This window comes from Schistosoma haematobium, chromosome 7 (assembly GCF_000699445.3).
Source record: "Schistosoma haematobium chromosome 7, whole genome shotgun sequence".
Classification (NCBI taxonomy): Eukaryota; Metazoa; Platyhelminthes; class Trematoda; order Strigeidida; family Schistosomatidae; genus Schistosoma; species Schistosoma haematobium.
The window spans coordinates 15,912,553-15,940,214 of record NC_067202.1 but is presented as its reverse complement, the minus strand read 5'-3'; the positions used below and the strand labels follow the sequence as shown (position 1 = coordinate 15,940,214).

Here is a 27,662-nt window from a genome sequence, read left to right as displayed (position 1 = left end):
ATACCTGTCAGCATAAGTAGCATATACCACGATCAAAAGTAATATTCATGAGAAAATTTGTTACAAATAGATACCGAATTTGTATAGAATCAAGTAATTTTACGTAGTCCCAAAACTGTTTTAAAAAAACACTGTTGTATCACAAGATTAATGAAACTATTTACCAAAACAAAATTATTAATTAACTATGACGTTTACCTTTCAGGTGATGGTAAGTATATTATAGGAGCACAAAGCCGATAATTTGGTTCTAGTGGATCAGGTTCATCAAGAAATTTACAGAATAATTCATACAGTGGACCACTTAAACAACGATCTTTGAGAAATGAAATCTGTTCCAAACTAGAAGAAAAAATTAGATGTAAAATGAAAACCAATGAAAATAATTGATTAGAATTTCACCAATTGAGTAAAGGCAAATTGAAATAAACTCTTCAGAATTTGAGGTAGTACTCATAAAAGCTAATACTACAGAAGTTTCAGAACTTCAGGACTATTTGTATGGTGTAAACGGCAAAGTAATTCACCCGATGATGTACTATATGCTCAGACGTTTAAAATTTAAACTTCATCGAGATATGATATATGTTGGTTTCATAAGAGTTCGACACACGAACATTGATTCGACGAGTTAAACATTGTGATAACAGATTACATAGTTACACAAATACACAGATCTCAACAACTAACCAACAAAGACGAATACATGTACAGTACTTTCCTAGTCTCTCAAAAGGTTGTAGTCAGTCAGTAACAATGTAGAACTTCGTACGTACGTATATAAGTTCGAGTTGCCTCACCACATTAGCACAAAGATGCAGTGGTCGATTCAAATCTCATAGTGGTAGAGGTAGTAAGAGTATAAACAGTAATCGGGAAGATTAGGGTATGGAGATGTTATTTAAAGAGTATAATACAGTGAAATAAATTTGGGAAGAGAAAAAAAAGAGACAAGGAGGAATAAGGAGATCAAAATTTGGGAGAACACAAAGATTGGATGCACCTGAGCCATTGCAAACGATTTTAAGCCATGTCATTCAAGGTCTCTAACCATCGATTGCTATCATCTCGCGGTCCCCAACCAGGTAGTCTACATCTACCAACATGACTCAATCCACTTGTCAGTGACTTCATGGACTTGTGCCATGTTTTGGTCTGGCCGCCCTTAGCTTTCTTCCAACCTATTCCTATACCACTGAGCATCGCACGTCGAGGCAGTCGGTCGTTGGGCATACGTAAAACGTGTCCCAGTCATCTCAACTGATGAAGTTTCACCACTTCATCAATTGATTTGCCATCCTTACCTAGTACCCGTTTCCTGACAACTGTGTTACTTACTCGATGGTCCCAGGATATACGAACAATGTTTCGAAGACACCTATGATCAAATACTAGTAAGCTACGAATATCCTCTACTCTTACCGGTCATGTTTCACTGCCATAAAGTAGGACGTAACGAACTGCTGCGCAGTAATCACGTTCTTTGGTTGATAGATGGATATCTCGCCTATGCCATAAATGACGCAAGTTGGTAAAAGCTAGTCGAGCCTTCTGTATCCGTGTTGAGATTTCGTCACACACCAGACCACAAGGGCTGATGAGACTTCACTCCCTATCATTAGTTCGGGTGTCAATGCAACCCAATCCTGAAGCAACATTTTACATTTCGAGGGGGAAAATCGCATCCCGAACATGCTTGCATTGTTGCTCAGAGTGGTCAAAAGACTCTGTATTTTGTCAGCGTCTTCGCCAAATAAAACTATGTCATCAGCATATTCTAAGTCAACAAGTGAACCTCCTGGTAGAAGTTCAACCCTTGGAAATCTAGACGAGGAAAATGTTATCTCTAAAAGTACGTCAATGACAAAGTTGAACAAGAATGGAGAGAGTGGACAGCTCTGACGAACACCAAAAGGTTATAGAACTAGTTATGTTGGTCTAAGTTGATTCGTCAGTAAGTTTTCATCAAGAGACAGGTGAGATACACTGAAAGCAGTACATCATATAGACAAGTATATATATATATATATATATATATATATATATATATATATATATATATATAACTCCAAAAAATTTTATTTGACATTTAAAAAAGTAGCAATTACCTGGATATGGTAGCATCTTTGAAAAAACTATTACGACTAGGTAAACGACAGTGTTGTTGATTTAATAATGTTGATGAAGCATCCAAACCCAGAATAGATGAATTAGCCATACTTTTGATAGTCAAATGATCGACTTCGGATTTCATTTTGATGCTAGATTGTAAAGAATTCTTTTTGCTTGTCTGTTTTATTGATAGCAATTTCGATGACTTTATCGACATTGTTAAAGAGTTATTTGAATCTGATTGGGAGCGAGATATAGCACTATCGTCAGTCTACAAATAAATAATTAGAATTTTATAATACGATAGATAATAAAAGTGAAGTAAAAAGAAACTTTAAAGTGATGTTACCAGATCGGATCAAGAGTAGAGTAAAGGGATGGGATTAAAATAACTGCGACGAAATTCAGTCGGTTTCTAACCAATCAGAACAGAGCTTTTTTAAATGGATGTTTTATGGGCAAAATAATATTACAGAGTAAAAACAGATGTTACATACCTAATAGAATTATTGATATTTCTAATGTGTTACTCTGCCTGTAAATCGAAAAGCAAAGGTATATGAATTTGTTCATATGGATACAGATTATTTGTCTGTTCTATTTGGGGGAAATGCACATTGTTGTTGGTAAGATCAGGCATTCCAGGTAGGGATTAGGTGTTTACGGGATAAAATGCATATCATAAACTGACATCGATTATAAACCAAAAAACGTTTTGTACCTATATAGATGAATTCATTGTACGCAAGAATCCAAGAAACTCTGTCTAATTAATGCCCCCATGAAATATGGTGCCATAAGGTTTGTTTAAACTAATGGATAATATCAAATTGCCTGTTATATACAATCGAAAGAGAAGAAATCGAGTGTTTTATAAGTTTAACAACATTAAATTTACTTGTTCGTTGGCAAATACAACTCCCCCTAACCAACCATCTTTTCACAAACGATAATCAAATACTATCAAGAGAAGGGATGATCATTTTATCTATTGGATTCGTGATATTTGGTGATGTAGACTACTTTTAAGAAAACTTGTCCGACTATTAACAAAATAGTTCTTAATAGAACATACTTTAGGTAAATATGAGATATAAAGAGCTTCAAGTGACTAACAACAATTGCATAATTACTACTCATAGAGATTGATTAAACTACAAAGAATCTGTCGGTGAAAACTTGAACGTTTCTCTATTTGACTAAAATGTGTTTTCAGGAATTTCAACAATAACAACATGTAAATCCGGTTAAAGACGAATCCCAAATAGGGAGAAACGCGTGTCTTGGATTCCACTGCTAGCTAGCCTATACCAATCTATGGTAAGTTGTGAAAAATTTACAATTCAGAGGATTATTCACAGGAAAACTGAGTAAAACATGTTTAAAATAAACCGATTTATAAATCGAATATGATGGGAACAAATTACCTCTTTCAATGCTGTATCAACTGGAACTTCATTGATTCTCATCTGTTGATTTTCAATACTCTGTTCAGATGATTGATGAGTAGCTTCCTTAACCTGTAATGATTCTTGTGCATGTGTGGTGGATGATGTCGATAACGGCGATTCGTTGACAGTCTGAAAAGGACGACTGAATACGAAAAACAATAAAAAAAATTGAAACAATAGTAGAATAAATATTTTTCAGTCCATGCAAATTAATTAATTAATTAAGTGTATTACATAACAAGAGTAAAACATAAGACCAACTGAATTTTACCGTAACACAAAATTTTGTTAGTTGATTTGAAGTAGATGACAGGAAAGCCGTTTGACTTAGGCTTTGTATTATTTGGAACAAATTAGCAAGGTATAACTATAAACCTGACGGAACCGTTTCGTCAAGTGAGATTTGAATTTGTGTCATCTTCGTTGCAACCTAATCGATAGAATTCAGTCAGGATATGACCGAATGTCACTACTCAGTAGAATTCATAAAAACCACATGGACTTCACCGGATCACACTATGCAAAACCGAATCGACCATATCTGCATCAAAAAAAAAGTTCAGGAGGACGATGGAGGACGTGAGAATCAAGAGAGGAGCTGATATAGCATCAGGTCATCACTTGTTGGTCGCCAAGATGAAATTGAAACTCAAGATGCACTGGACAACGGGGCGGACATCACAAAAGTTTAATACGGCTTTTCTTCGGGATACTGACAAACTCAACAAATTCAAGATAGCCCTCAGCAATAAAATTCCAGGCCTTTCATGATCTACTCAATAGAGAAGGAACTCCTATGGAGAGTAACTGGAAAGGGATAAAAGAGGCAATCACTTCAACATGTCATGAGGTCCTGGGCTACAAGAAGCACCATCACAAGGAATGGATCCTGTTGATACACTGGATTAGATTCAAGAAAGGAGGAACAAGAAGGCAGCAATCAATACCAACTGAACAAGAGCAGAAAAAGCCAAGGCACAAGCTGAATACACAGAAGTAAACAAGCAAGTGAAGAGGAGCATTAGAACTGACAAACGTAAATGTGTGGAATATTTAGCAATGACGGCAGAAAAGGCTGCAAGAGGAAACATGAAGAACAACGAAATAGGTGAAGAATACTTCAAAGAAGTCTTGAATCGACCATCCCCACTGAACCCACCCAACATCGAATCAGTACTCATGGACCTCCCAATCTATGTTGACCCACCAATAATTGAAGAAATCAGCACGGCCATCAGACAAATCAAGAGTGGCAAAGCAGCAGGACCAAAAAACATTCCAGCAGATGCACTGAAAGCAGACGTAGCAGTAACTGCAAAGATACTCCATATTCTCTTCTTTTGCCTGGTGACCGACTGGATCATGAAGACGTCAACATCTGAAGGGAAGCACGAGATACAGTGGACATCTAGGATGCGGCTGGACGATCTAGACTTCGCAGATGATATGGCCCTTCTATCCCAAACGCAACAACAAATGCAGGAGAAAACGACCATTGTAGCAGAAGTAGGTCTCAATATACACAAACAAAAAAGCAAGATTCTCTGATACAACACAGCATGCATCAATCCAATCACAATTGACGGAGAAGATTTCGAAGATGTAAAAACCTTTACATATTTAGGCAGCATCAATGATAAACACGGTGGATCTGATGCAGATATGAAGGCGCGGATCGGCAAAGCAAGAACAGCATATTTACAATTGAAGAACATCTGGAACTCAAAGCAACTGTCAACCAACACCAAGGTAAGGATTTTCAATACAAATGTCAAGACAATTCTACTGTATGGGGCAGAAACCTGGAGAACTACGAAAGCCATCATTCAGAAGATACAAGTGTTTATTAACAGTTGTCTACGCAAAAATTTCGGATCCGTTGGTCGGACACTATTAGCAACAACCAACTGTGGGAGAGAACAAACCAGATCCCAGCGGAGGAAGAAATCAGGAAGAAGCGCTGGAAGTGGATAGGACACACATTGAGGAAAGCACCCAACTGCGTCACAAGACAAGCCCTCACATGGAATCCTCAAGGCCAAAGGAAAAGAGGAAGACCAAAGAGCACATTACGCTGAGAAATGGAGATAGACATGAGAGAAATGAACAAGAATTGGGTGAAACTAGAAAAGAAGGCCCAGGACAGAGTGGGTTGGAGAATGCTGGTCAGTGGCCTATGCTCCATTGGGAGTAACAGGCGTAAGTAAGTAGGTAAGGTTTACGGTGAGAACAAACTGTTTTTGAATAGACAAAGGGGGTTTGAATTTTCGTATTATCAGATCGTTCGAAATGTATTGCGCTAATATATCACATAATTCTGATAATTTTCGTCTTCTTATTACATTATCGAAATTTATAAGTAATTGTTTAATACTCGCTAGATGCTGACTAAAAGCCAGTGAATCACGAAATACGAAAAAAACTGACATGAGGGATGAACATTTCTTTGACGTTAGAATTCTCGATTCCGGATATTTTGCCAGCAATGATTTCTATAGGATAATATAATATAATATCTGAACATAATAGTCTACCCTAAAATAGTGATAGTAATTAATTGAAATGTTTAGAGTAGACGTTATAGATACAACTAACTATAAAACAAAACAACCGACAAACCTTGAAATTGAATCCAACACGTTCTCTGAATCCACAGCACCTGAAAATGATAACAGTGTGAAAATATCAATTATACTATAACTCTCTGGTTCACAGAAAAATAAACGAATATCAATTTATACGATTTGTTGATCTGTATCTTAGATGACTTATCTTTTCTATTACTACTAATAATTTTGCGACTACATTTACACCTGAGATTTACCCAGTTTCATAGCTCTGTCCTACTTGAATATGCCAACCTGGACTGATGTACACATGTGCCAGGTTCTATGTTGCATTCGACTGACTAACTTATTGGTTGAAAAATCATCATAAAACTTGAACGATATCTTAGGTCAAAATCTATCACATCTAATAAAATAAAATATAAACGATAATTTGATTAACAGAATATGGTTATTTCGTACAATAAAACAGTAAACGGTTGTTTTACAAGTTGAATAAAAGCATCGACAAGTCAAAGTATTTGTTCCGGAAATCCATATGATCACACAATACAGCTTCTGCTAAAGGAAATGGAGGTCCATAGGGATAGTTGTCAGCTAACTATGGTGTGCAATGCTCTTTATACGTAAACCAAATAATCGAACAAAGCACAATACTACTAGCCAAAAAACAACCGTTTACTTATTAGGACCGGTTAATTGTAAGGACCCATTTTATCAGTGATTGTAGGTTGTTATATCTAGAGACAATCAACATAATTGTTATAAAATGTCTAGGAAGTAACTAGCTATAAAGTCAGTCTGTTAGTCAGTAATATACAGCATACCATTGTCTAGTGTGTTGACTCAAATTACCGTGACCATGAAAAACGGCAAACAGTGAACAGAAATTCAATGAAATGAAATATAATAAAACTGACTTCGATTTAGCATATGTTCAGCAACGGGTAATTGAATAGGTCTGGGCTTAGGAGGGCGACCACGACCTCGAGATACAGTTGGCTTACAGGCTTGTATTTCTAAAGTTCCGATGTGTTGTTGTTGTTCAACCCAACTGATATTTGTAGTAGGAGATGGTAAACTTCCAGTTTCCGATCTAACATTAATAGTTTCTGGTGTTTCTGGTGCAGAATTGATAGCGACACCAGTATTATTCAAGTTTGCAGCAACTAAACTAGCAAATCCCATCGCTGCCGCCTTGAAAATCAATGGCATGAAAAAAGGAAACAGTGAAATGAAGGTTAATATTAATCAAAAGAACAACTGTTTATTGAAATCATGGATAGATAAATGATAGACGACCATTGCAAACCCGGAAGAACTGAACAGCTGTTTCGTCCTAGCACGGGACTTTTCGACAGTGCGCATCCATGATCCCGCACACGGGACTCAAACGTATGAACCTCAATTACGTGCGCGAACAGTTAACCACTAAACCACTAGGCTGGGGTCCCACGGTATGAATGTTGGTTGGTAACTGCATCACACACGACACAGTTGAACTCCACTGGTGACGGCTTCTCGTCAGAACTTATAGGATTCTTTCTCGAAACTAGGCACTAGTGAGCACACGTTAACTATCAGTGGAAATTATTGAGTTTTAATGATTCATTGGTAGTGATTTAAGTAACAACATACAAAATCGTCGATCAAAGTCGTTTGATTACAAAATAATTTTAAGAGTTTATATTGAGTAAAAATGTATGTATAGAACAATAGATTTTTCATTAAGAAATCAAACTACATTATACTGACAATCATATCAAATTTCAAATAGATCCTCTGAAATTTTGGCAAGAAAGTCAAGACCCATAGACAGATAGTTTGTATTTTCTCTAAAGCCAAGAAAACAATGTCTGTATTGATTGATAAATTTATGTTTTGTGTCAACTAAACTATAAACAATGACATGATGTGTAAGCTTAATTGCAAGAAACACCTGTTTCTAGTACAGATTGGATGTAAAACGCTAATTGCTCGTTGAACACACTTGATGTGATATTCAGGATATAGTCAATGGTGCTTGTGTCAATAAGAAAAATATTGACCTTAAATCATTATCATAACTGCTATCATTAGCTTAACCACAAATCCCTAACTCTAACTCCATTTTACTTACGGTCGTATTTAGTTCAAAATGTGATGATACTTTTATTATCATGTCAAAACTGTTTAACCATCGTAATCTTACTATATTTTCACTGTAAATTAAACACTGTCTTAAGACTAGCTGATATGATGGTCAAGGTCATCACTATAGTACAGTTTTATCAAGTAAGTTAATTATAAAATAACTGATCTGTATTGGATACACCGTGCTAGTGAAACGATTAGGATGGATAACTATTTATAATGCTTTTGGTGACAATTACTCACATTCAATTTGATGCCACATCATCTATCGTTTGTTACACTTTCCTCCAAAGGATTGCTAACATTCGGTGGTAATAGCATGTTAGTACTGATGAGATTCAGCAATTGTGTTCTATCTCAGTAATGATAATAACATACTTGTAAGATCATTTTGAAACATCAGCCGGGGCCTGCGAATTAAAGGTCTAATCCACAACACAATGGAACAACGTCAGGAGATGCAATCCCAAGGTAGTCGGCGACCAACGATTGGTTCATACGCCATTTGTTCCCTCAGGATACTGGAGCCCATGTTCATCATTGGTTTGGAATCAGTTTTCCAACTCCCCTAGGTGAATCCACCAACACGGACATTCGCTTTTCGTCCTCTCAGTTTCTTAAACAACACCCGTCGTGTGAGAAGGAGGTGTAGAGGACTTCCCTGGCAGTGGTTGTATGCACGTGATTATGTGAGAGCATTTCGAGAGGGAGAGCTGACTCTTTCTACCCTCGTCCGTACCAGAACATTCGGGGGCAGAGAAGTAATCAGTTTACAACACAGTTCCGGGGTATGAAAGAAAGTTATCTATGAATGGCATATATCGAGTCATCAAGACTCGCTAGTTGAATTTCTATATATTATATAAATTAGTAGCTTGAGATGTGATTATCTATTGCTCAAAGTGGAAGTCGATGGAGCTTGAGTTGTAAACTTTTCGTAAAAGAGAGATGAACTCTTTTAGTGTAAAGAATTTTTTCCAGTTGTATTTTATAAATGAAGTATTTCTCCGGGTATATATGATTGTCTTTTAACTACTTTTTTTACTCATTTAATTGGTTTTTTTTTAGATAGTATTCACTTTCCATCATCTGTCACTTTACAATTTCGTTTTCTTACTGCATGGTGCATAATTATTTTTGTGTCCAGTTGTACAAATATTTTTGGGTTTAAATAAATGAATAAATTTTCAATCATTCAAAATTTCCACATTAGGCAAGTGATTAATAATTAGACATAGAATTTTACTGTGTCACTACTGTTAGTGTTAACGGTGTCAACAACGAATGGCTAACAGATGATGATAATGGTATTCAATAAATTTACATATTCATCTATCAGATACTGTACTTGACATATAGACCAACTAACTAAGGGAGTGCTGACAGTCATGAGCATTCACAATATGTGATAGAGATGATGAAAATTTCATGGTGAATACCTTAATAAGTAATGATTGCTTTCGATAATTTATTTGTTACTTGCACATACATGTACATATAATTGTATGTCATCATCGAACAGGTTTCAGTTAAGTTGACTTTGAATAGTTTAGCAGACGTTTTAAATCAAAAAACAATCACAAATGATAAATATGAGATTCCAAATTACCTCACGTTTTGGACGATCACAAGTTACTGAAACTGAGTCAGAAGATAAGCAGGGAGAAACTGGTATATTACTATTGCTTTCCAGTCTTTCTAAGCGTCTAGACGGACGACCTCGACCACGTTTTCTGTGTTCAGGTTTTGATAGAGATATATCAGCATTTCCAAGATGACAAACTCCAGTACTTGAGGCATTATCTGTTAAATCTATGACAGTTACAGACAAGTTGGGCTCATTGAAACCTGATTTACAGAAATCCCTCAAATTATCTTTATCCATAACAGAGGAAGCATGGTTTTCATTGGTGTTAGATGTATCTATTCCCACCTTGTAGCGTTTTCGAGGAGGAAGAGCTGAGCTACGTGAAGTAGAAGAACGTCTTACGTTGCTTGGAAGTGATGATGAGGCGGAAGTAGGTAAAATATCACAGGCATCAGAACCGTCAGTTTCTTGGAGACGTGCAGACTGTTCCACGAAGTTGGGATCTTCAAGAATTGGATCTGTACTTGTAAGAACCCCATGTTGTGTTTGTCGTTTACGCTTCGCCGAAGGAACAGGAAGAGATGAGACAGATGAAGAGGTGTCAAATTGTTGCCGAGAGTCGACAGTAACAGAACTTTGAGATACTGAATCATTAAGTATATATTGTTCCGGGTGGCGATCCGAGTCACAAGGATGGGATTTAAACAACCGGTTAATTTTGTACTTCTTTTTACGACGACCCGGTGATTTTAAGGGACTGATATTCCGCCTAACTGCAGTTGACGACTGATATGCACCGTCATCAAGTTGTTCAAATGAAGCATGCTGTGATTCGTTTGGTTCTTGTTCTACAGAAATTGGAGAATATTGGGTAACACATGCAGATTCCATTTCGCTTGCATCTGAGGTGACTGAAAACGAACACTGAAATCGGAAAAATAGCAGTGTTTTGAAGACGGTCATAGCAAATGAATGTTAATCAGATAAAAAGTATGGAATAAAGCAATGAATTAGTTTGCTAAAACCTGTCTAGTTATTTATATAACATGACCACAAATATATATATGAGTGCTTAGTTTTTTAACTATTGAGCCAGCGACGAATAAATTTTCAACATATTTCACCAGGTTGGGTAAATATGGTCCGTCATCACAAGCACCATTAGCAACAAATTCAACCTGAAACTTTAGGAATTACCTCTAGAAGTTCGTCACTAGTCGACATATAATGGTTCTTATCAAGTATGAATCTAAAAAATTTTTCTTGTCATTTCTAAATATTCATGCATACAGTTAAAAAATTACTTACTTTCTGATCACAATCCGAATGATTCAATCGAGATTCACCTGCACTATTCCCAGTAGACGGTTTATTGTCAACTGTTGTTTTATGAATGGTTGTTTTTTGAACTGAAATTATATTATCCGATGATACACTTGACACTTCAGTACTAAGTCCAGAATATGCGACTACTGAAGATGTTTCACCCGGTTTCACACGACAATTTATTTCATAATTAGTGTGTTCGGAAGCTTTAAATTAAATTAATTAATAGGGTCAAGTGATTAGTTGATAAATAAGTGGTCGGGAAGGCTACCACGTATAAGATACGACGATTAAGTAAAGTACACAAACAACATTTTTTCAAAAATTTCAAATTAGCACAACAAGTTTAATGCCAAAAAAATACAAACTTTAGACTTTTATCGGACAAAAGTCCTTCATTGAATAAACATAAAATTAGAGTTTCATAAACCTCACTGATACAAAATCATAGAAATCATACAAAACATGAAATTGCGAATATAGTAACTATCATTACGGGGTTGTGGAGACTGTTAAATATTTGAGATTATGAATTGATCGATGTTAGACCACCATTGAAAACCTGGATGCCGGCTCAGTGGTCTAGAGGTTAAATGTTCACTCGCGAGACCGAAGGTCCTAGGTCACAATCACACGTGTGGGATTGTGGATGCGCACTGCCAAGGAGTTCCATACTAGGACGAAACAGCCGTCTAGTGCTCCCAGGTTTTCAAAGGTGGTCTAACATCGATCAATTCATGATCTCAATGAAAAAAGTATACAATAACTGTCAAATTTATTAAAGTAACTATAGAGTATTTGATTTGTAAGGGTTTTTACTTTTTTCTTTGTTAATATTAAGGAATGGATATACGTATTTTCCAATAAACTAAAAAATTTTAAATAAAATCCAGGGATTGAAGAGTCAGTCAGTCAGCTACAACGTAGGACCAGGCACATATATGCATCGGTCCAAGTTGCCATACTTCATTAACACAACAAGATGGACACCGGATTCATATAAGTGGTTAATTCAGTGGTGGCAATGTATAAAAGAAAGATTGCAATAAGGATATTGTACAGGAAGAAAGAATTAGTTCGTAGAAAGAAATATATGAAGCAATTTTAATCTCTTAGTTTAAGAGAAGACAGAGAGTGTATACACCGACGCCATTGTGACCGATTCTGAGCCATGTCACCAAGAGTCTACAACCATTGGTTACGATAGTCACGTGGACCCCAACCAAGTAGTCTGCATCTACCAACATGGCTCAGACTACAAGTTAGTGACTTCAAGCACTGATGCCACGTTTTCGTTTGGCCGCCCCTAACCTTCTTCCAACCATCTCCAACACCGGTTAGCATTGCACGTCGAGGTAATCGGTGTTCGGGCATACGTAACACGTGACTCAACCATCTCAGTCGATGAAGATTCACAACCTCATCAACTGATTTACCATCATTACCTAATACCCTGCGTCTAACCTCACTATTACTTACCCGGTGATCCCAGCAGATGCGAGTAATATTTCTTAGGCATCTGTGGTCAAATACTAGTAGCTTACGAGCGTCTTCTACTCTTAGAGGCCATGTTTCGCTGCCGTAAAGTAAAACAGAACGGACTGACGCGCAGTATACTCGTCCTTTTATTGATAGACGGATATCTCGCCTTCGCCATACGCGACGTAAGTTGGCAAAGGCCAAACGAGCTTTTCGAATCCGTGTTGAGATTTCGTCCGATACCAACCCATTAGGGCTGATCAGACTTCCAAGATAAGTGAAGTTGTCAACGCGTTCGACTACTTCACTCCCTATCCTTAGTTCTGGTGTTGACGCAGACCAGTCCTGAAGCAACAACTTGCATTTCGAGGGAGGGAAGCGCATTCCAAACATTCTGGCATTGTTGCTTAGTGCTACCAGAAGACTCTGCATTTTGTCAGCGTCTTCACGAAACAGGACTATGTCATCTGCGTATTCTAAGTCGATAAGTGGACCTCCTGGATGGAGATCAATACCCGAGAATTCAGTCGACGAGAATGTTATTTCCATCAATAAGTCTATGATGAAGTTAAACAAAAATGGAGAAAGTGGACAGCCTTGACGGACACCACTTGAGGTTGCAAAAGTAGATGACAGTTCGCCATAAGCCCTGACTCGACTAGTAGTGTTCGAGTAAAGAGCCTTCACAAGGTTTATGTACTTCTGGGGTACGCCTTCCAATGACAGACACTGCCACAGAATCTCGCGGTCTACCGAGTCAAATGCTGCTTTTAAGTCAAGAAAGACCACCATTGTCTGACGCCGATAGGTATGCCTGTGTTCTAGAACCTGACGAATGGTGAATATGTGGTTGATGCAGCCATGACCTGGTCTGAAGCCAGCTTGATTCTCTCGTGCTTGCAGTCCATGAGTCTTAGTTAGGCGTCTGATAATTATCGAGGCTAGTATTTCAGATACTATATTTGTTAAACTAATCCCTCTGTGGTTGTCACAGGATGATTTTGACCCTTTCTTATATATTGGGACGATAAGTGACTGTGACCAGTCAGATGGAATAACGTCTGACTCCCAGATCTTAGCTAAAATATTAGTCAACCTAATCGCTAAAATCGGACCACCATCCTTAAAGATTTCTAGAGCCAATCCATCTGGACCAGCTGCCCTTCCTCCTTTCAGATTAACTATAGCCTTCTCAACTTCTGCTAGAGTTGGGGGACCTACTTCAATGTTCTATTCACATTGTCTGGGAATGGAGGGTAGTTGTAGAGTAGCTGAAGGCCAGTTGAACTGTTCTCTGAAATGTTCCGCCAATCGTTCTAAACGTCTGAACTGGGAGCAGATGAGAGTATCGTCTTTTTCCGAAATAATCTCACTTACACTTGACTTATTAATTCCAGTTTCTTTTATTAGTCTGTAAAGCTGTCTTGTGTTCCCTATAGTCGCCGCCTTTTCCATCTCTTTTGCTTTCGTTACCCACCACTAATCACGGACGTTCCTTAGACTTTTGCTTAACCTAGATCAGATTTGTTGTCGCTCTTCATCGTGTTCAGAGCCCGATGGGATGAGCTTACGAGAATCCATCAGTGCAATAAACCTAGAGGAAATCCATTGATTCTTTGTAACCCTGTGGTTTAAACCACTGATAGATGTCACTGCTGTTTCCACAGTTGTTTGTATAGCTTTCCAAGCAACATCTGGGTCAACCTCGTTTTCAGAATTACCTAATTGTGAACTCAGTTGTTCCTGGAACACCTACTTTTGGTTTTCTCACTACTCAATTCAGTTCTAATGGGTCTTTTTACTGAGGCTTTTTTGCGTCCAGTGAGGCGCAAGCAGATGCGTGCCCGTATTAGGGCGTGGTCGGAGTCCAAGCAGGTACTCCAGAATGAGCGACAATCTTCTATCGACCCTCTCCAACGATGACTGATGGCAATATGGTCTATTTGAGTCCATCGTTGGTTTGGTGCAGGGGGTCGCCATGTTAGACGATGTCTCTCCTTATGCTTAAAATTTGTGTTTGCTAAAATAAACGATTGTCTGAGCACAGTTGCAGCAGACGATAATCATTATTTGTTCGCAGTGCCGGAATACTAAAATACCCACCTAAATGCCTTTCTGCTTGGTTTAAACTACCTATCTGGGCATTAAAGTCACCTGCTACGAGTACTATGTCTGAACGTTTAGCTTTCTGAAGAAGTTCAGATAGCTTTCTGTAAAATTCATCTTCCACTTCATCTGAGCTGCAGTCGGTGGGAGCGTAGGCAGGAACGACAAAAAGGCAACGACGTGTGTCCCTATCCTTCCGAGTTCTTACGGAGCCGTTTAGCCGAACAGCACACAAACGGCTACGCCCACACCTGCCAGTCCACGAGAACTGGCCGTCGGGTCACCAGATACACGGAGGGTGTGTCTCGTTGGCTCTCCGTTTTGCCGAGGTGAGGTCAAGTGAATGACCACACTGGAATCCTGTATGCATGTTTCGGAGACACAGCATACATCAATGGAAAGAGACTCTAGGGTTTTAGCCAAGGAAGCCTGCTGACCGATTTGACATAGGGTGCGTACGTTGAAGGCTCGAATGTGTAGTGTGGAGCGAGGTTTCAGTAGACCTGGGACAGTGTTTTGAGCACTAGAATCGTTGGCTATGGTGACACTTGAGGAGGAAGCCGAAAGAGGAAATTTAGAGTTGAAAGTCGATGTAGGAGGAATAATAGGAATTGAAGAGGGAGGTTGATTATGAATACAGTGGTTTTGAAGGCTGTTAGAGGTATGAAGGCGGTTATCACTTCCCGGTTGCCCACACCGTGGAAGGGTTCTTCTGGAGGTACCTGGAAAGGAAATTGGATTAGAGGTGGTCTTAGTGACCTGAGAGCGTGACCGCAGAACCCAAGGGACAACTGTTTGAGGTCGGTCACACACAACCTTTTTAAGTGTAATTTTTGTGTTAGCTCCGTACTTGTTGAGACCTTACCGCCGGAGACGGATATCCGTGGGATAAAGCGAGGTGTGCATTTTTAGGGTCGACCTTTTCCAACCCCACCCCCTCCTTGTGGGAAGGCAGCATCGCTGTCATGCTGGTTGTCTGAAGGAAACACCTTACTGCTGTCACACCTCTGTACAGTCAGCAGTACGACTTCGCCTTCAGACCTTCGGTTTGTTGCTTTTAGTCTTACCGCTCTTCAACCGACCTGTCTGACTTGGTAGGACCTTGAGGAACGGTTGTTCCAGCCAGTATAACTCGGTTGCTTCATCACGATAGACAAGCCCGACCACCGCGTCAAGGTAGCAACAACGGTCGGGAGGGATTGAAGAGAAAATTACTGGATTCCAGATTCAGTATTAACATGGACATTAGGATAAATGTAGATTCAGTTGATCACTTCTAAATAAAACGAAATGTACTCCTGGATTCTATTATCCGTCACAATTCAATTTTATTGAAAATCGGTAGTAGAATTTTTTGATAAAATGATTAAACATAGATAACACTAGAAAAAAGGAACTTTTAAGAACCCACATTAAAATTATTTTAAGTGTATGCTGTTGAGTTTGAAATAGGTGAGTGTGAATGTCATCATATCAAGTAACTCAATAAACGTGAATAAGATTTGACTTATCTAACGTACTTACGAAGTGCAGATCCACACGATCAGCTTTGAGTCACGCTTTATGTATGAAAGCTAATGTTACTATCCGATTATTTAAACGGAAGTAAAAAGTGGAGTTCAAACAAGTGACTTAGTTAAACACTATAACTACTAAGCCACAACTCTTAAGATCTATCTGAGTGAGATAAAATATTTTACTCCTTAACTCAGGACAAATAAAAAAAACACTGAAAATATTTTAATCACTCAAAAAAATCATCAACACAAAATATGTAGAGCGATAAATATGAGAATTCCAAATGAGTGTGTATGAATTTTCATGTTACAGATGATCAAGGAGATTGCGTACTAGACAGTTAATGAAATATAACACTCGAATAAAATATTTCATATTTAGCCTATTTTAATGGATACTAAAATTTGATTAGGCAATAAATAAAAAAACCTACCAGCAATTGTAGTTTGCATAGAAGCAGCATCAGATCCTACAGCTGAATGTGTAACATGGCTGGGAACACTGCCGCTAGTTTGTCGAGTTCTGCGAAGTTTAGGAGTTAGACCTTCTTCTTCTACAGAGGCTATGAAGTCAGTTACAACTGATAACGTCACCTCAGATGGATGAAGTGAGGCAGATCCTCCTTTAGCTTCAATGTCTTTTAATTCCTGTTCACGTTTGCGTTGTTCGGCCATTACAGCGTCCCAAGTGACAAGACCACGAAGTTCACGAGAAACACGAGATTTCCCTGAAAACCACATGTAAACACTGATATGATAATGTGAAATTTCTTGAAAATACGAAAAACAATTATTGTAACTTAAAATGATTACGCTACTAGTAAGTAGCTTATGTTTTGTCGTGATTTTTTTCTTACATTTCCTATTGCCTTTTTGAAAGCTTACTCACATCTCATTGATGACTGGAGCTACATTTTTGTGTATTTTAGTTCAAATGTTTACAAAGTTGTGACTACATTTAGCATAGATCTGAAATTAAAAAAATCACTATATATATATAATTGTAGCTACCTTTCTCGAGAATGTTGTTGATTAGATCCCAACAAAATTATTTCGTAATTCTTCCGTAAATAGAAAATTGTTAGAATCAATAGACTAGAACTATAGACAACTACCGTCCATTTCGTATCACGTAATTTAGGCTTTATAATTAAATTTCTTACGTATAAAAACCGAGAAACTTTTTGTTTTAATCCGACAGTAGATGACAAACAAATACAGCTTTGGAAATTTACTAGCGGTTCTAAACACAATAATGAAGTCACAAGGTCAGGGGAAGTCTACTATATTCAGCGCCTCCTATATCAGTCATCTGCGTGCTATGATGCTAATAAATTCAGAAACTAAACTCAAATACGAATTTTGGATGGGACAGGGCAATATATGATGAAGTCAAAGACGATACCCTACTGTTATCGATTACCATTTACTTGTAAAAGATTATTGTGACTGAAAACATTGAAAACCATAAGAGCGGAATAATACAGACAAAAAGTCCTTAAATGTTTAGCATACTCTATGGAGGTAAAACGTAACATTTAAGGGCAGAGAACATTCTTAGCTCGCTAATACTTGAATACACATGTTACCGAAGTGTCGCTCGTGTATGGTAGAACTATCGAGTGAACCTGATGTGTTTGGATGTATGTTATTGAGTAAAAATAACAAATCTATTGATGTATCTGTGAGTCTTTCTCGACTGAGTTGACTGACACACGTAATACGTACGCCAACCGCCGCTTAATTCCAGATCGGATGTTGGTAGCAGTGGGGATAGATTGTAAGAAAGCTAGGAATGGGCGAACCAAGACGTGGTATCAATATTTTGAAACCACTGATTGTCGGACTGAGATATATTAATAACTGCGGAATACCTGGTTAAGGTTCGCTTATTAACCACAGTAAGTACTTAGAGGAGCATGATGAACTGGATAGAAATCGGTGGCCGTAGCATATATATATATATATATATATATATATATATATATATATATATATATATATATATCTTTGTGTGTATTTGCACTATTATTGATACTCCTATAATCCAGACACTTGTCGTTCATTTTGATAACTCCATTTTGCTGTGCTGTTATAGCGCGACAACTTGCACTGCTGCACATTTGTGCCAGGTTCTAGGTTGATTATATTTGACTACGTTGTTAAAAACTAAATGATAATCAACAAAAGTAATTACTATAATCCGACACGATTATTACAACTTCAGTTTTTACAAAACAGCAATTTGTATCGGTGACAGTTTCTAATCTGACAGGAAGTAGAAACTAAAGTACACTTATAAATACAATAATAAAAACTAATTATTTTGCAAGAAAGTACTGACTGAAAACTACACAAGCTTACCTTTAGAAGAAGTTGATTTAGGCATTCGAATCACATGTTGACTAGTTTCTACGTGTTGATTGTTAATCGGATTTGATGATGATGAAACAAGACTAGTATTTGTCAAAGGGATTGATTCAGATGCACCGATTGTATTCGACTGTACAGATGAAAAGTTACGGCGAAATCCATGGTGTTTTTTACCTCTACCTCGACGTTTAGTTAAACTAGAAACCAATGTACGTGTGACAGTAGTACTTTCAACAAGTTTAAAATTCAACTTCGAAGCAGAATCTTCAGTAGGATTTGAAATAAACTTTGAATCATTTTGATCTACATCTTCAACTGTCTTAATAAGAGGCAGCTGATCAGTATTTTTTATCTCAGAGGGTATTGTTGTATGATGACCAAGATTTTGTACATTAGAATTTAGTGGAAATGATAATTGTTTCGATTGATTATCGAAAGCGCTAGTAGAATAATCTTGTTTGTCTGATGTTAAATCTATAAGTTGAATAGGTTTTTTAGATAAGTGATCAGTTTCTATAGGATTTTTTAATGTAGCCGCCAAGAGACGGCGCATATTCACCTAACAAAGAAAAATTACCAATTGATTAACATTAATACATAAATAGAATATGATAAATTATTACTTATTACTTGATGACACATAAATACTGACTTTAAGATTAAACTAAAAAGATTTATTACAATAAGAAAACAAGATAAAGATTAAACTAGATTGGTAGCAACAGTCTAAAGTAAATCCGTTTGCTGAAGAAAAATATAGTAATAATGGGGACCTCTGGTATTCATCAATCTTGATAATTATCAGGAGAAATATATGAGAAAAAAATTTTAAATAACGATAAAAAAAGAAAGTAACTTATATCAACATTTTTCCGTATTGTAGTAAAATTATATATATATATATATATATCCCTTAGAAAAACTAACCATTTATCAGTCAATCATCATGTGCTTAACATTTGATCGATTTCTGATTGACCCAACGTACCAAAATGTTTCTAGCACCCACAGAAAACTATACATCACACACAAAATATTAGAACAAACAAAAACGTCTAGTAGATGAAGATAATTTGTGAAATGGTTAAACAAAATAACAACTTACAACAAACCGATGCACCCGCGATTCAGGAAGTTGTTGAAGCCAAGGTGTACATAACTTCGATTTCACCCCTAAATTATCACCCTCAGGATCTGATGTCACGGGACTTCTTAACGGGTTCGGTAGGATAAGAGGTACCCAGGATGCCGGAAGAACCGTCTGTTCTATGGAAGTGGTAGAAGTAGGAGAAAAAAGACCACCACGACGAGCACCCCGACCTCTCCGGCCGCCTCTGCGTGCACCGACACCTCTACGGGATGGTGTTTCAGATTGACGTGAGACTAAAGTAGGAGATACAGAGACTGGGATTGGTCGACGAGGTACCGGTTTCGTGTCAATCACACAAGTATCTGTATCAAAAGATGTTTTCAAGAATAATAAGTAGAAAAATCGTAAATTCATAACAGACAGTGGTTAACACAGAATCGTCGAAACAACAATCAATTAAAAAAAACAGTGTATTGGTGAAACCTTAATTAGACAAGTATTAGCCGGATAAATTGAAAACTATAGAATAGTAGCCGTGTTTATCGTAATCGCCGACTCTGATGATCGACAATTTGCAGACGTTTAGAACTAGTATCAGTCTAATTGTGTTTGTGATTTTGGGAACTGTGGTCAAGATCCTGGTGAGACAACAAATGAATATTTAACACAAGAATCTTTATTCCGTGACAACTTAATAACTACCCTGTTTTCCCCATGCATCCGATCGGTGACCTAAGAACAGGCGCCAATAATGAGCAACATACAAAATGTGTTCGTGTACATAAAAATTATATATATAAAAGACTGTTTTAGAGTTAAAACGCTTCCATGAAATAAATTAGTAAAAAGACGGACCGTATTCTCACCAAAAATATCAGAAAAAAGAACAAACCTACTTTACATAATTAAATTACTAAAAAGCAGGGAGCTATAAAATCAAACATTATAAGCACAATTATTAGTTAAATGTGAAACTTACCCTTCAAGTGAATAGCCAATTCATCGATAGCAGCGATCACTGTCTCGTCTACAGTTGATGGTTTCTTTTTAGTCTGCTTTAATAACGCTTTTAGCTCACGTTTGTTGACTTTTCTTTGAGTATGCGATGCACTGTTGTAATCCACTGTGACTAAAACACACACACACAAATACAAATTTAAGAACTGCGGCTTTTAGAGTAACCAACCATAAAGAGTAGAAATAATGAAGCACGAAACATCCACATCATAAAAAAACAAACTATAAAAATAATGGGACTCAATTTCTTTGCTTCGGCTTAGTTGGAGAAATTAGATTAGAACTAGATAATTAGATGTTCTTACCTCATTCTAAAATTATGTGTTGATTCAATGCGGCAAGTAGTGTGAAAGTATAACTTCAGAGACTGTTTACACTGTTTATTACATAATTGGTAAACTCTTAGATTGTTGTATTTTTAATGTGTCTATTTTTAAACTTCCCATTTAACGCATAAATTGTTATATCCTATTGTTCCAGATTTATCATTAATTATTTCCCTATTACTGAGAACTTGTATTATTTATGACTGACTTATGTACACATAATTTTATAATTGTGTTGCTATGTAGTCAGACGTTGAAAGTACATTAGTATATGAGTTTTGAGTTGTGATCGAACAGTGTTTTGGAGAAATAATCTGCATTCTATCTTCGTCTTCTGACTGAACATTGAGGTTTGATGGAGCTTGAGGACCAATAAGCGTTAATGCCTCGGTTGTGAATTATTGGTTACTGTGTCATTTGGTAAATCGGTCACTGGTCCTACTGGCAATACAGGCGAACTAATCAATAGTAAGACTAGAAAATATAACTGCTACTGTAATAACGACCCGACAACATGGGCCTCAATACGAGCCAAGTATCTAGTTCTCTTTTCACCGTTGGATCGTGTATGTAATGGGATTTATCACTTTTTGTGTAAAACATGTTTATAATTTCATACTAAATAATATACCTTAAGAGAACATAACTCAAAGATTCCTTAAGCTATTATTATAAATTACGGTTTTTAACACATATAGAAAGAAACGTAGACTTGACATTCAAAAGAAAAATAAACCGCTGTTTTGTACGCAATAAAGAACTTACCTTTGTCTGGTTGACGGGGTTCAACAAAGACTGAATTATGTGATCCGCTGAGATCTTTGGTTGATAAAGGTTCACGAGTAGCTAATGACCAAGATAAAAAAAAATGTGACGAAACATAATGCTAACAACCATTCACTATTCATTAACATGAGAAATAACTTGAAATTTAAAATGAAATGGATTTTTTTAGTTTTAAAAATTGGATCTTTTGATAAGACGGTAACCAATACATAAGAACACATAAAGAATTTCGATAACACATAATAATCGATTTGTTGATTACATGGAACACAATCAAAACACTCTCAAGTAGAGCAATTACCAATCAGTAAGTAAATCAGTAGTATAGGTCAATGAAGACTATTCAATTTGTCTTTACATCATCCTAACTAGACTACCACCATTGAAGACCAGAAACCTATGAAGAACTGTTTCTTCTTAGTATAAAACTCTTTAGCAGTGTGTGTATCCAACGGTTGCCAAGAGAAATTCATTTCATAATTTAAACCATGAGTTGAGTAATCTCCAGGTGAAAATTCCGAACTACTAACAGTGATCATGTGCTCATCAGTAACAAAACGAAACTTCGAGTACTAATGAGAATTAGTCACTGACCAATGAAGTTTAAGCATATTGTCTTCCCTTAAACTAAGAGATTAAAATCGCTTCATATCTTTCTTTCTACGAACCAACTTTTTCTTCTTGTACTATATTTCTATATGCAATCTTTCTCTTATATATTACCACCTTTGACCTAACCACTGCTATGAATCCGGTGTTCATCTTGTTGTGCTGATGCGGTATGGCAACCTGGACTGATGCACATATGTGCCTGGTCCTACGTTGTAGCTGACTGACTGACTGACATGAGACAGTTATTACCGATGAAAACAGGTGATTTTTCTTATTTATGTGCTCGGGGGCCTTGAGACACAGTTCAGTTGTGTGATACCGTTGAATATGGGGAGATAATTGAAAACTTGGAACTTTTAGGGCCCTTCTCTAGTAGACTATTTTATAAGCTTACATGGTATATTTAATAAATAGTTCATTGTAATTTTTATACTGTTCTAGTTGTAAACAATCATTTGAGTCTTTGGCTGTTAATGCCTTTTATCGTTTATGAATTACACCTAATTAATTATTTAACTGTTAGTTATTTTAGTACCACAACTGTTCCAGTTTAGTGAAGACTGCAATTTCTCATCAATAATGCTTTGTGATCTTTAAATTGATGTATTTGACCATGTGTTTTCGAGTCTCATTAAGAGACAAACCGAGAGGTCGATGATAAAAAGAATAAGCATGGACAAATAGGTGTTAGTGGTTATTGGTAATAATGATCGAGTGAAGGTCATAACAAGTACTAATTCGCTGCTCGAAATGATGTAAATAAAACGAGGTCCAAACCTGAGACTTGCCAGTTGAATGCCGACTGTTTTAGTTACTAAGCCAACCCATAGGATTACAGTAGCAAAATATCACAGATCGACTGAAGTTATAAATACAAGCCATTACATACCAACTCAGTAAGCGCTTATCATAAAACCTGAATGTCCTGAGGCTGTGTCCTTGGTGAATCATATAACACGGATGAAATAAACAACCACCGCTTCTTGGTTCTCAACAATTGTTTAGTAGAGCCAGTCCGTGATGTCAGTTACAAAGTATGAAAATTATTCATTACAATAGGTGATAAGACTCATTATCAAGCTACAGTCACATCAGTTGCTAAATTTTAGATTACGCAAACTAACATGAGAAGAGGAGTAAATAGTTTGTATAATAACGGCTAGCGGAAGTAAATAGTAAAACCAATAAGGACTGAAGAGACAACATAAAGAAAGAATATTAGAAAAGAATAAAACAATATGAAAATTGATAAACTACTTACATTCATCATCATAAGGAAGTTCATGTTCACTACTAAGTCCCATTGGAAGAGAGCCTTCACGATCCCTTGACTCATTACTATAGTCATCTGCAAAATTCTTGAATACGTTCTGATCAAGATCTCCGTTATGACCCTTTTTGTCTAGTACACGACGACCACGACTTTCCATTTGTGATAAATTATCATCTCCAACAGAACTATTACGAAGACTACGGCTATGAACTGATTCACTGGAAGTATCATCTGGTGTTTTTGAAAGACCATGAGATGACTTAGATCCTGTATCTGGTGACCCACATTCAGGATGTAATTGAGAATCACCATAGTAAGACTTCAAACTGCCTTTTAAACCATAACGGCCAGAAGGTTTTGAAGTCTTTTGCTTTCCTTTACGCTTCATATCCTCGGGCAAAGTGGACACATTCAAGACGTTTGACTTGACTGCTCAGAATAAATTACGATCTTGACCGAGTCACTTTTGAGCTAAAAGATAGGTGAAAATAATAATACTGGTATTAGTGGCATAAATATTCCAGATTAACAAAAAGTTAGGTTAGGAAACTGTCATAGACACGACGCCCAACTTTTTCTTACCAGCCTATATACAATCCAAAGCCAAGCTATGTAGGACTTCGTGAGACATTCATAAAAACGAAATGCAAAAAAACTTAAGACTTTGACGAGATAGCTTTAGTTACTTTTAAAAATAAATATTTAGCATACTTAAACAGTTTAAATCGACGTGCACGTAGCCACACCGTTTCACAGAAAGCAAAAACTGACGCCTGATTGCTAAGAAAAAACTTTTGAAAAGTATGATTAATTTTATCGGGTTATACAATATTGCTTGATTTCTTCATATTATCTTGGAATACTAAACCTGAGAATTGTATAGGTTTAACGAGGATGAAAGGTGAGTTGGTCAAACTGTATCGATCAGTAGCTGACCTAGTAATGAGTGTTCATCAGGAATGTACTGATTAACCATCATGAGGAATACTCGTAGCTAGGATCCGTTTACTAGTAACAGCATCAAACAACTTTGAAAGATCTTGGGATCAAGATAGAAGCCCTGAAACCACCGTTTTAAGACAACAATACATAGTTCAAATAAACTGTCTCAGAATTTCGGAGAAAATTATAAAGTTAGATGTTTCTGTTTCCCATTGTATCAATCCTAGTCGAGTGGATGGGTAGGAATTCTGGTGGATGATTCTAAGATAAGCTGGAATGATGACAAATAATTACTTTTGACTAAAAACCACTTTAGAACGCTTTGTCTGATGTAGTTTCACACGTATAATGCCTCGTGAGTCGGAAGCAGTGTATAGAATTGGATCCCCTAGTCCCACCAAAACAGGTCTCTATTCATCCTACTTACTGTACTTACACCGCGATAAAAAATATATGCTAGACCATCAACATTATCTGTTGGTATCAGAGAATCAGCTAACAATGGAGGTGTGTGAGATGGGTGAGGACCAGGTAGAGAAACATATGCAAACCAAACAAAGAAAACCACTTTCGAAGTATAACAAAATTGGTGAACTATAGATGAAAACAATCAATAAGATAACAAGAAAGGTGATTGGGAGAGGGTTATCCTTGTTAAATTTATATTTCTTGACAAAGAAACTAGATAACTTGTTATCTTCCTAACAGTATCATTTAACAATTAAACAGTGATCACTGATGATAGTCATTTGAATCCTTACTGTACACATTTGACAATCACTAGTTTTCTTCAAAATAATGATCAGTAACCTTTTTTTCATATTGGCTAGTTTTACGGTTGAAATTTTCGGTCTAACCATTATGAATCTGTGGATTAATAATTTAGACAATTGACTCAATCGTTAACAGACTACAGCCTCATACTTAAAACACAATTATATGAACGAAGAATTTTCCAGTGATTTATTAGAGCAGTTATACAGTGTGTTGTACGTTCAATCTTTACAGCAGTTGTTCCATACTATGCAATAAGATTGGAGTTAATTTTTAATATCAGTCAGTCAGCTATAACGTAGGACCAGGAACATATATGCATCGGTCCAAGTTGCCATACCTCATTAGCACAAAATAAACACCAAATCCATAAAAGTAGTTACTTTAATGGTGGTAATATATATAAAAAAGGACTTCATATAAGGACATAATACAGGAAGAAATAGTTAGTTCGTAGATATGAAGGTATAAAGCAACTTTAATTTCACGGTCCAAGGGAATAAAAAGTGTGTATACACTTACGCCATTATGATAGATTCTGGGCCACGTCATCAAGGGTCTCCAACCATTGGTTACAATATTCACGCGGACACCAACCAAGTAGTCTGCATCTACCAATATGGCTCAAACCAGAAGTTAGTGACTTCAAGGACTGACGTTACATTATCGTTTGGACACCCCTAACTTTCTTCTAACCATCCCCAACACTAGTCAGCACTGCGCATCGTGGTTATCGGTGTTCAGGCATACGTAGCATGTGGCCCAACCACCTCATTCGATGAAGATTCACAATCTCATCAGCTGACTTACCATCATTCCCTAATACCCTGTGCATCTGACCTCACTATTACATACCCGGTGATCCCAGCAGACGCTGGCAATATTTCCAAGACATCTGTCATCAAATAGTAGTAGCTTACGAGTATCGTCTACTTTTAAAGGCTACGTTTCGCAGTCTTAAAGTAGAACAGAACGAACGGCCGAGTAGTATACTCATCCCTTAATTGATAGACGGATATCTCGCCTTCGCCATACGCGACGTAAGTTGGCGAAAGCTAAACGAGCTTTTCGAATCCGTGTTGAGATTTCGTCAGACACCAACCCATTAGGACTGACCAGACTTCCAAGATAAGTAAAGTTGTCGACGCGTTCGACTACTTTACCCCCTATCCTTAGTTCAGGTGTAGACGCAGACCAGTCTTGAAGCAACAACTTGCGTTAAAAGGGGGGGAAGCGCATCTCAAACATTCTGGCATTGTTGCTCAGTGCTATGAAAAGACCCTGCATTTTATCAGCGTCTTCACCAAACAGAACTATGTCATCTGCGTTATCTACGTCTATAAGTGGACCTCCTGGAAGATCAATCCCTAAAAATTCAGTCGACGAAAACGATATTTCCAGCAGTAGGTCTATGATGAAGTTAAACAAAAATGGAGATAGTTGACAGTTTTGTAGGACACCATGTGAGGTTGCGAAATCAGATGATAGTTCACCACAAGCTTTCACTAGATCGGTAGTGTTCGAGTAAAGAGCCTTCATAAAATATCCGTACTTACGGTGTGCACCATTCAATGACAGACACTGCTACAGGACATCTCGGTATACAGAGTAAAATGCTGTTTTTTAGTCAAAACTCAAATTTATATACGCAACTTTGAGCCATGTATTTCTGTAACTGCCAGCGACGCTACCCAGCTGTCAGAACTAAACTACTTGAAATTATTATGATCGATATCCAAGTGCCAAGTACCTAGTTATCGATTTCTACGAACAGTATGTACGATTACATTCTTTTATATGGTTTTATGGACAGTAAACTCATAGTACAGTCTAGACATACAAATAGTTCCTATGCAGCTATGACCGCGCCACCATTAATTCAAACATTCAGAGGCAATTCACCGTTTTCTATACATAAAATTTAAGATACGACGCTCATTGGTTGAAGCCGTTAATGAAATACTCGTTCAATGAATAAAAATCAAGTGCCTGATGAACGAGTAACCAATTAAACTACGCAACTGTCTGACATTAAAAAAATACACTTCAAAACTAAAACCGCTTGAAATCTCAGTATTACCGAGAATAGAATCAGCCGAATATGTTTATCAGTAAAGGTTGCCATAGCAAGAAAAATAGTGGGATAGCAGTTAAGTAACCTGTAAAAGTTATTGCATAGGGATGCTTGAA

At 37.1% G+C, this 27,662-nt stretch overlaps 1 protein-coding gene across 1 annotated transcript in view; it reads right to left on the bottom strand.

The window, feature by feature from the left end:
* WC2_24 (blue light receptor) overlaps positions 1-24,144 on the bottom strand; it is a gene marked incomplete at its 5' end in the record, with an annotated part of 41,531 nt that extends 17,387 nt beyond the window's left edge. Inside the window, 13 exons of the mRNA XM_051219603.1 lie at positions 199-342; positions 2,109-2,383; positions 3,540-3,705; positions 6,183-6,222; positions 7,051-7,327; positions 9,873-10,775; positions 11,160-11,383; positions 16,714-17,007; positions 18,644-19,211; positions 19,758-20,104; positions 20,722-20,871; positions 21,851-21,931; positions 23,745-24,144. Coding sequence (XP_051064536.1) covers positions 199-342; positions 2,109-2,383; positions 3,540-3,705; positions 6,183-6,222; positions 7,051-7,327; positions 9,873-10,775; positions 11,160-11,383; positions 16,714-17,007; positions 18,644-19,211; positions 19,758-20,104; positions 20,722-20,871; positions 21,851-21,931; positions 23,745-24,144 — 3,869 coding nt within the window. The remainder of the gene's footprint in view (positions 1-198; positions 343-2,108; positions 2,384-3,539; positions 3,706-6,182; positions 6,223-7,050; positions 7,328-9,872; positions 10,776-11,159; positions 11,384-16,713; positions 17,008-18,643; positions 19,212-19,757; positions 20,105-20,721; positions 20,872-21,850; positions 21,932-23,744) is intronic.
* Between the last annotated feature and the right edge of the window lie 3,518 nt (positions 24,145-27,662).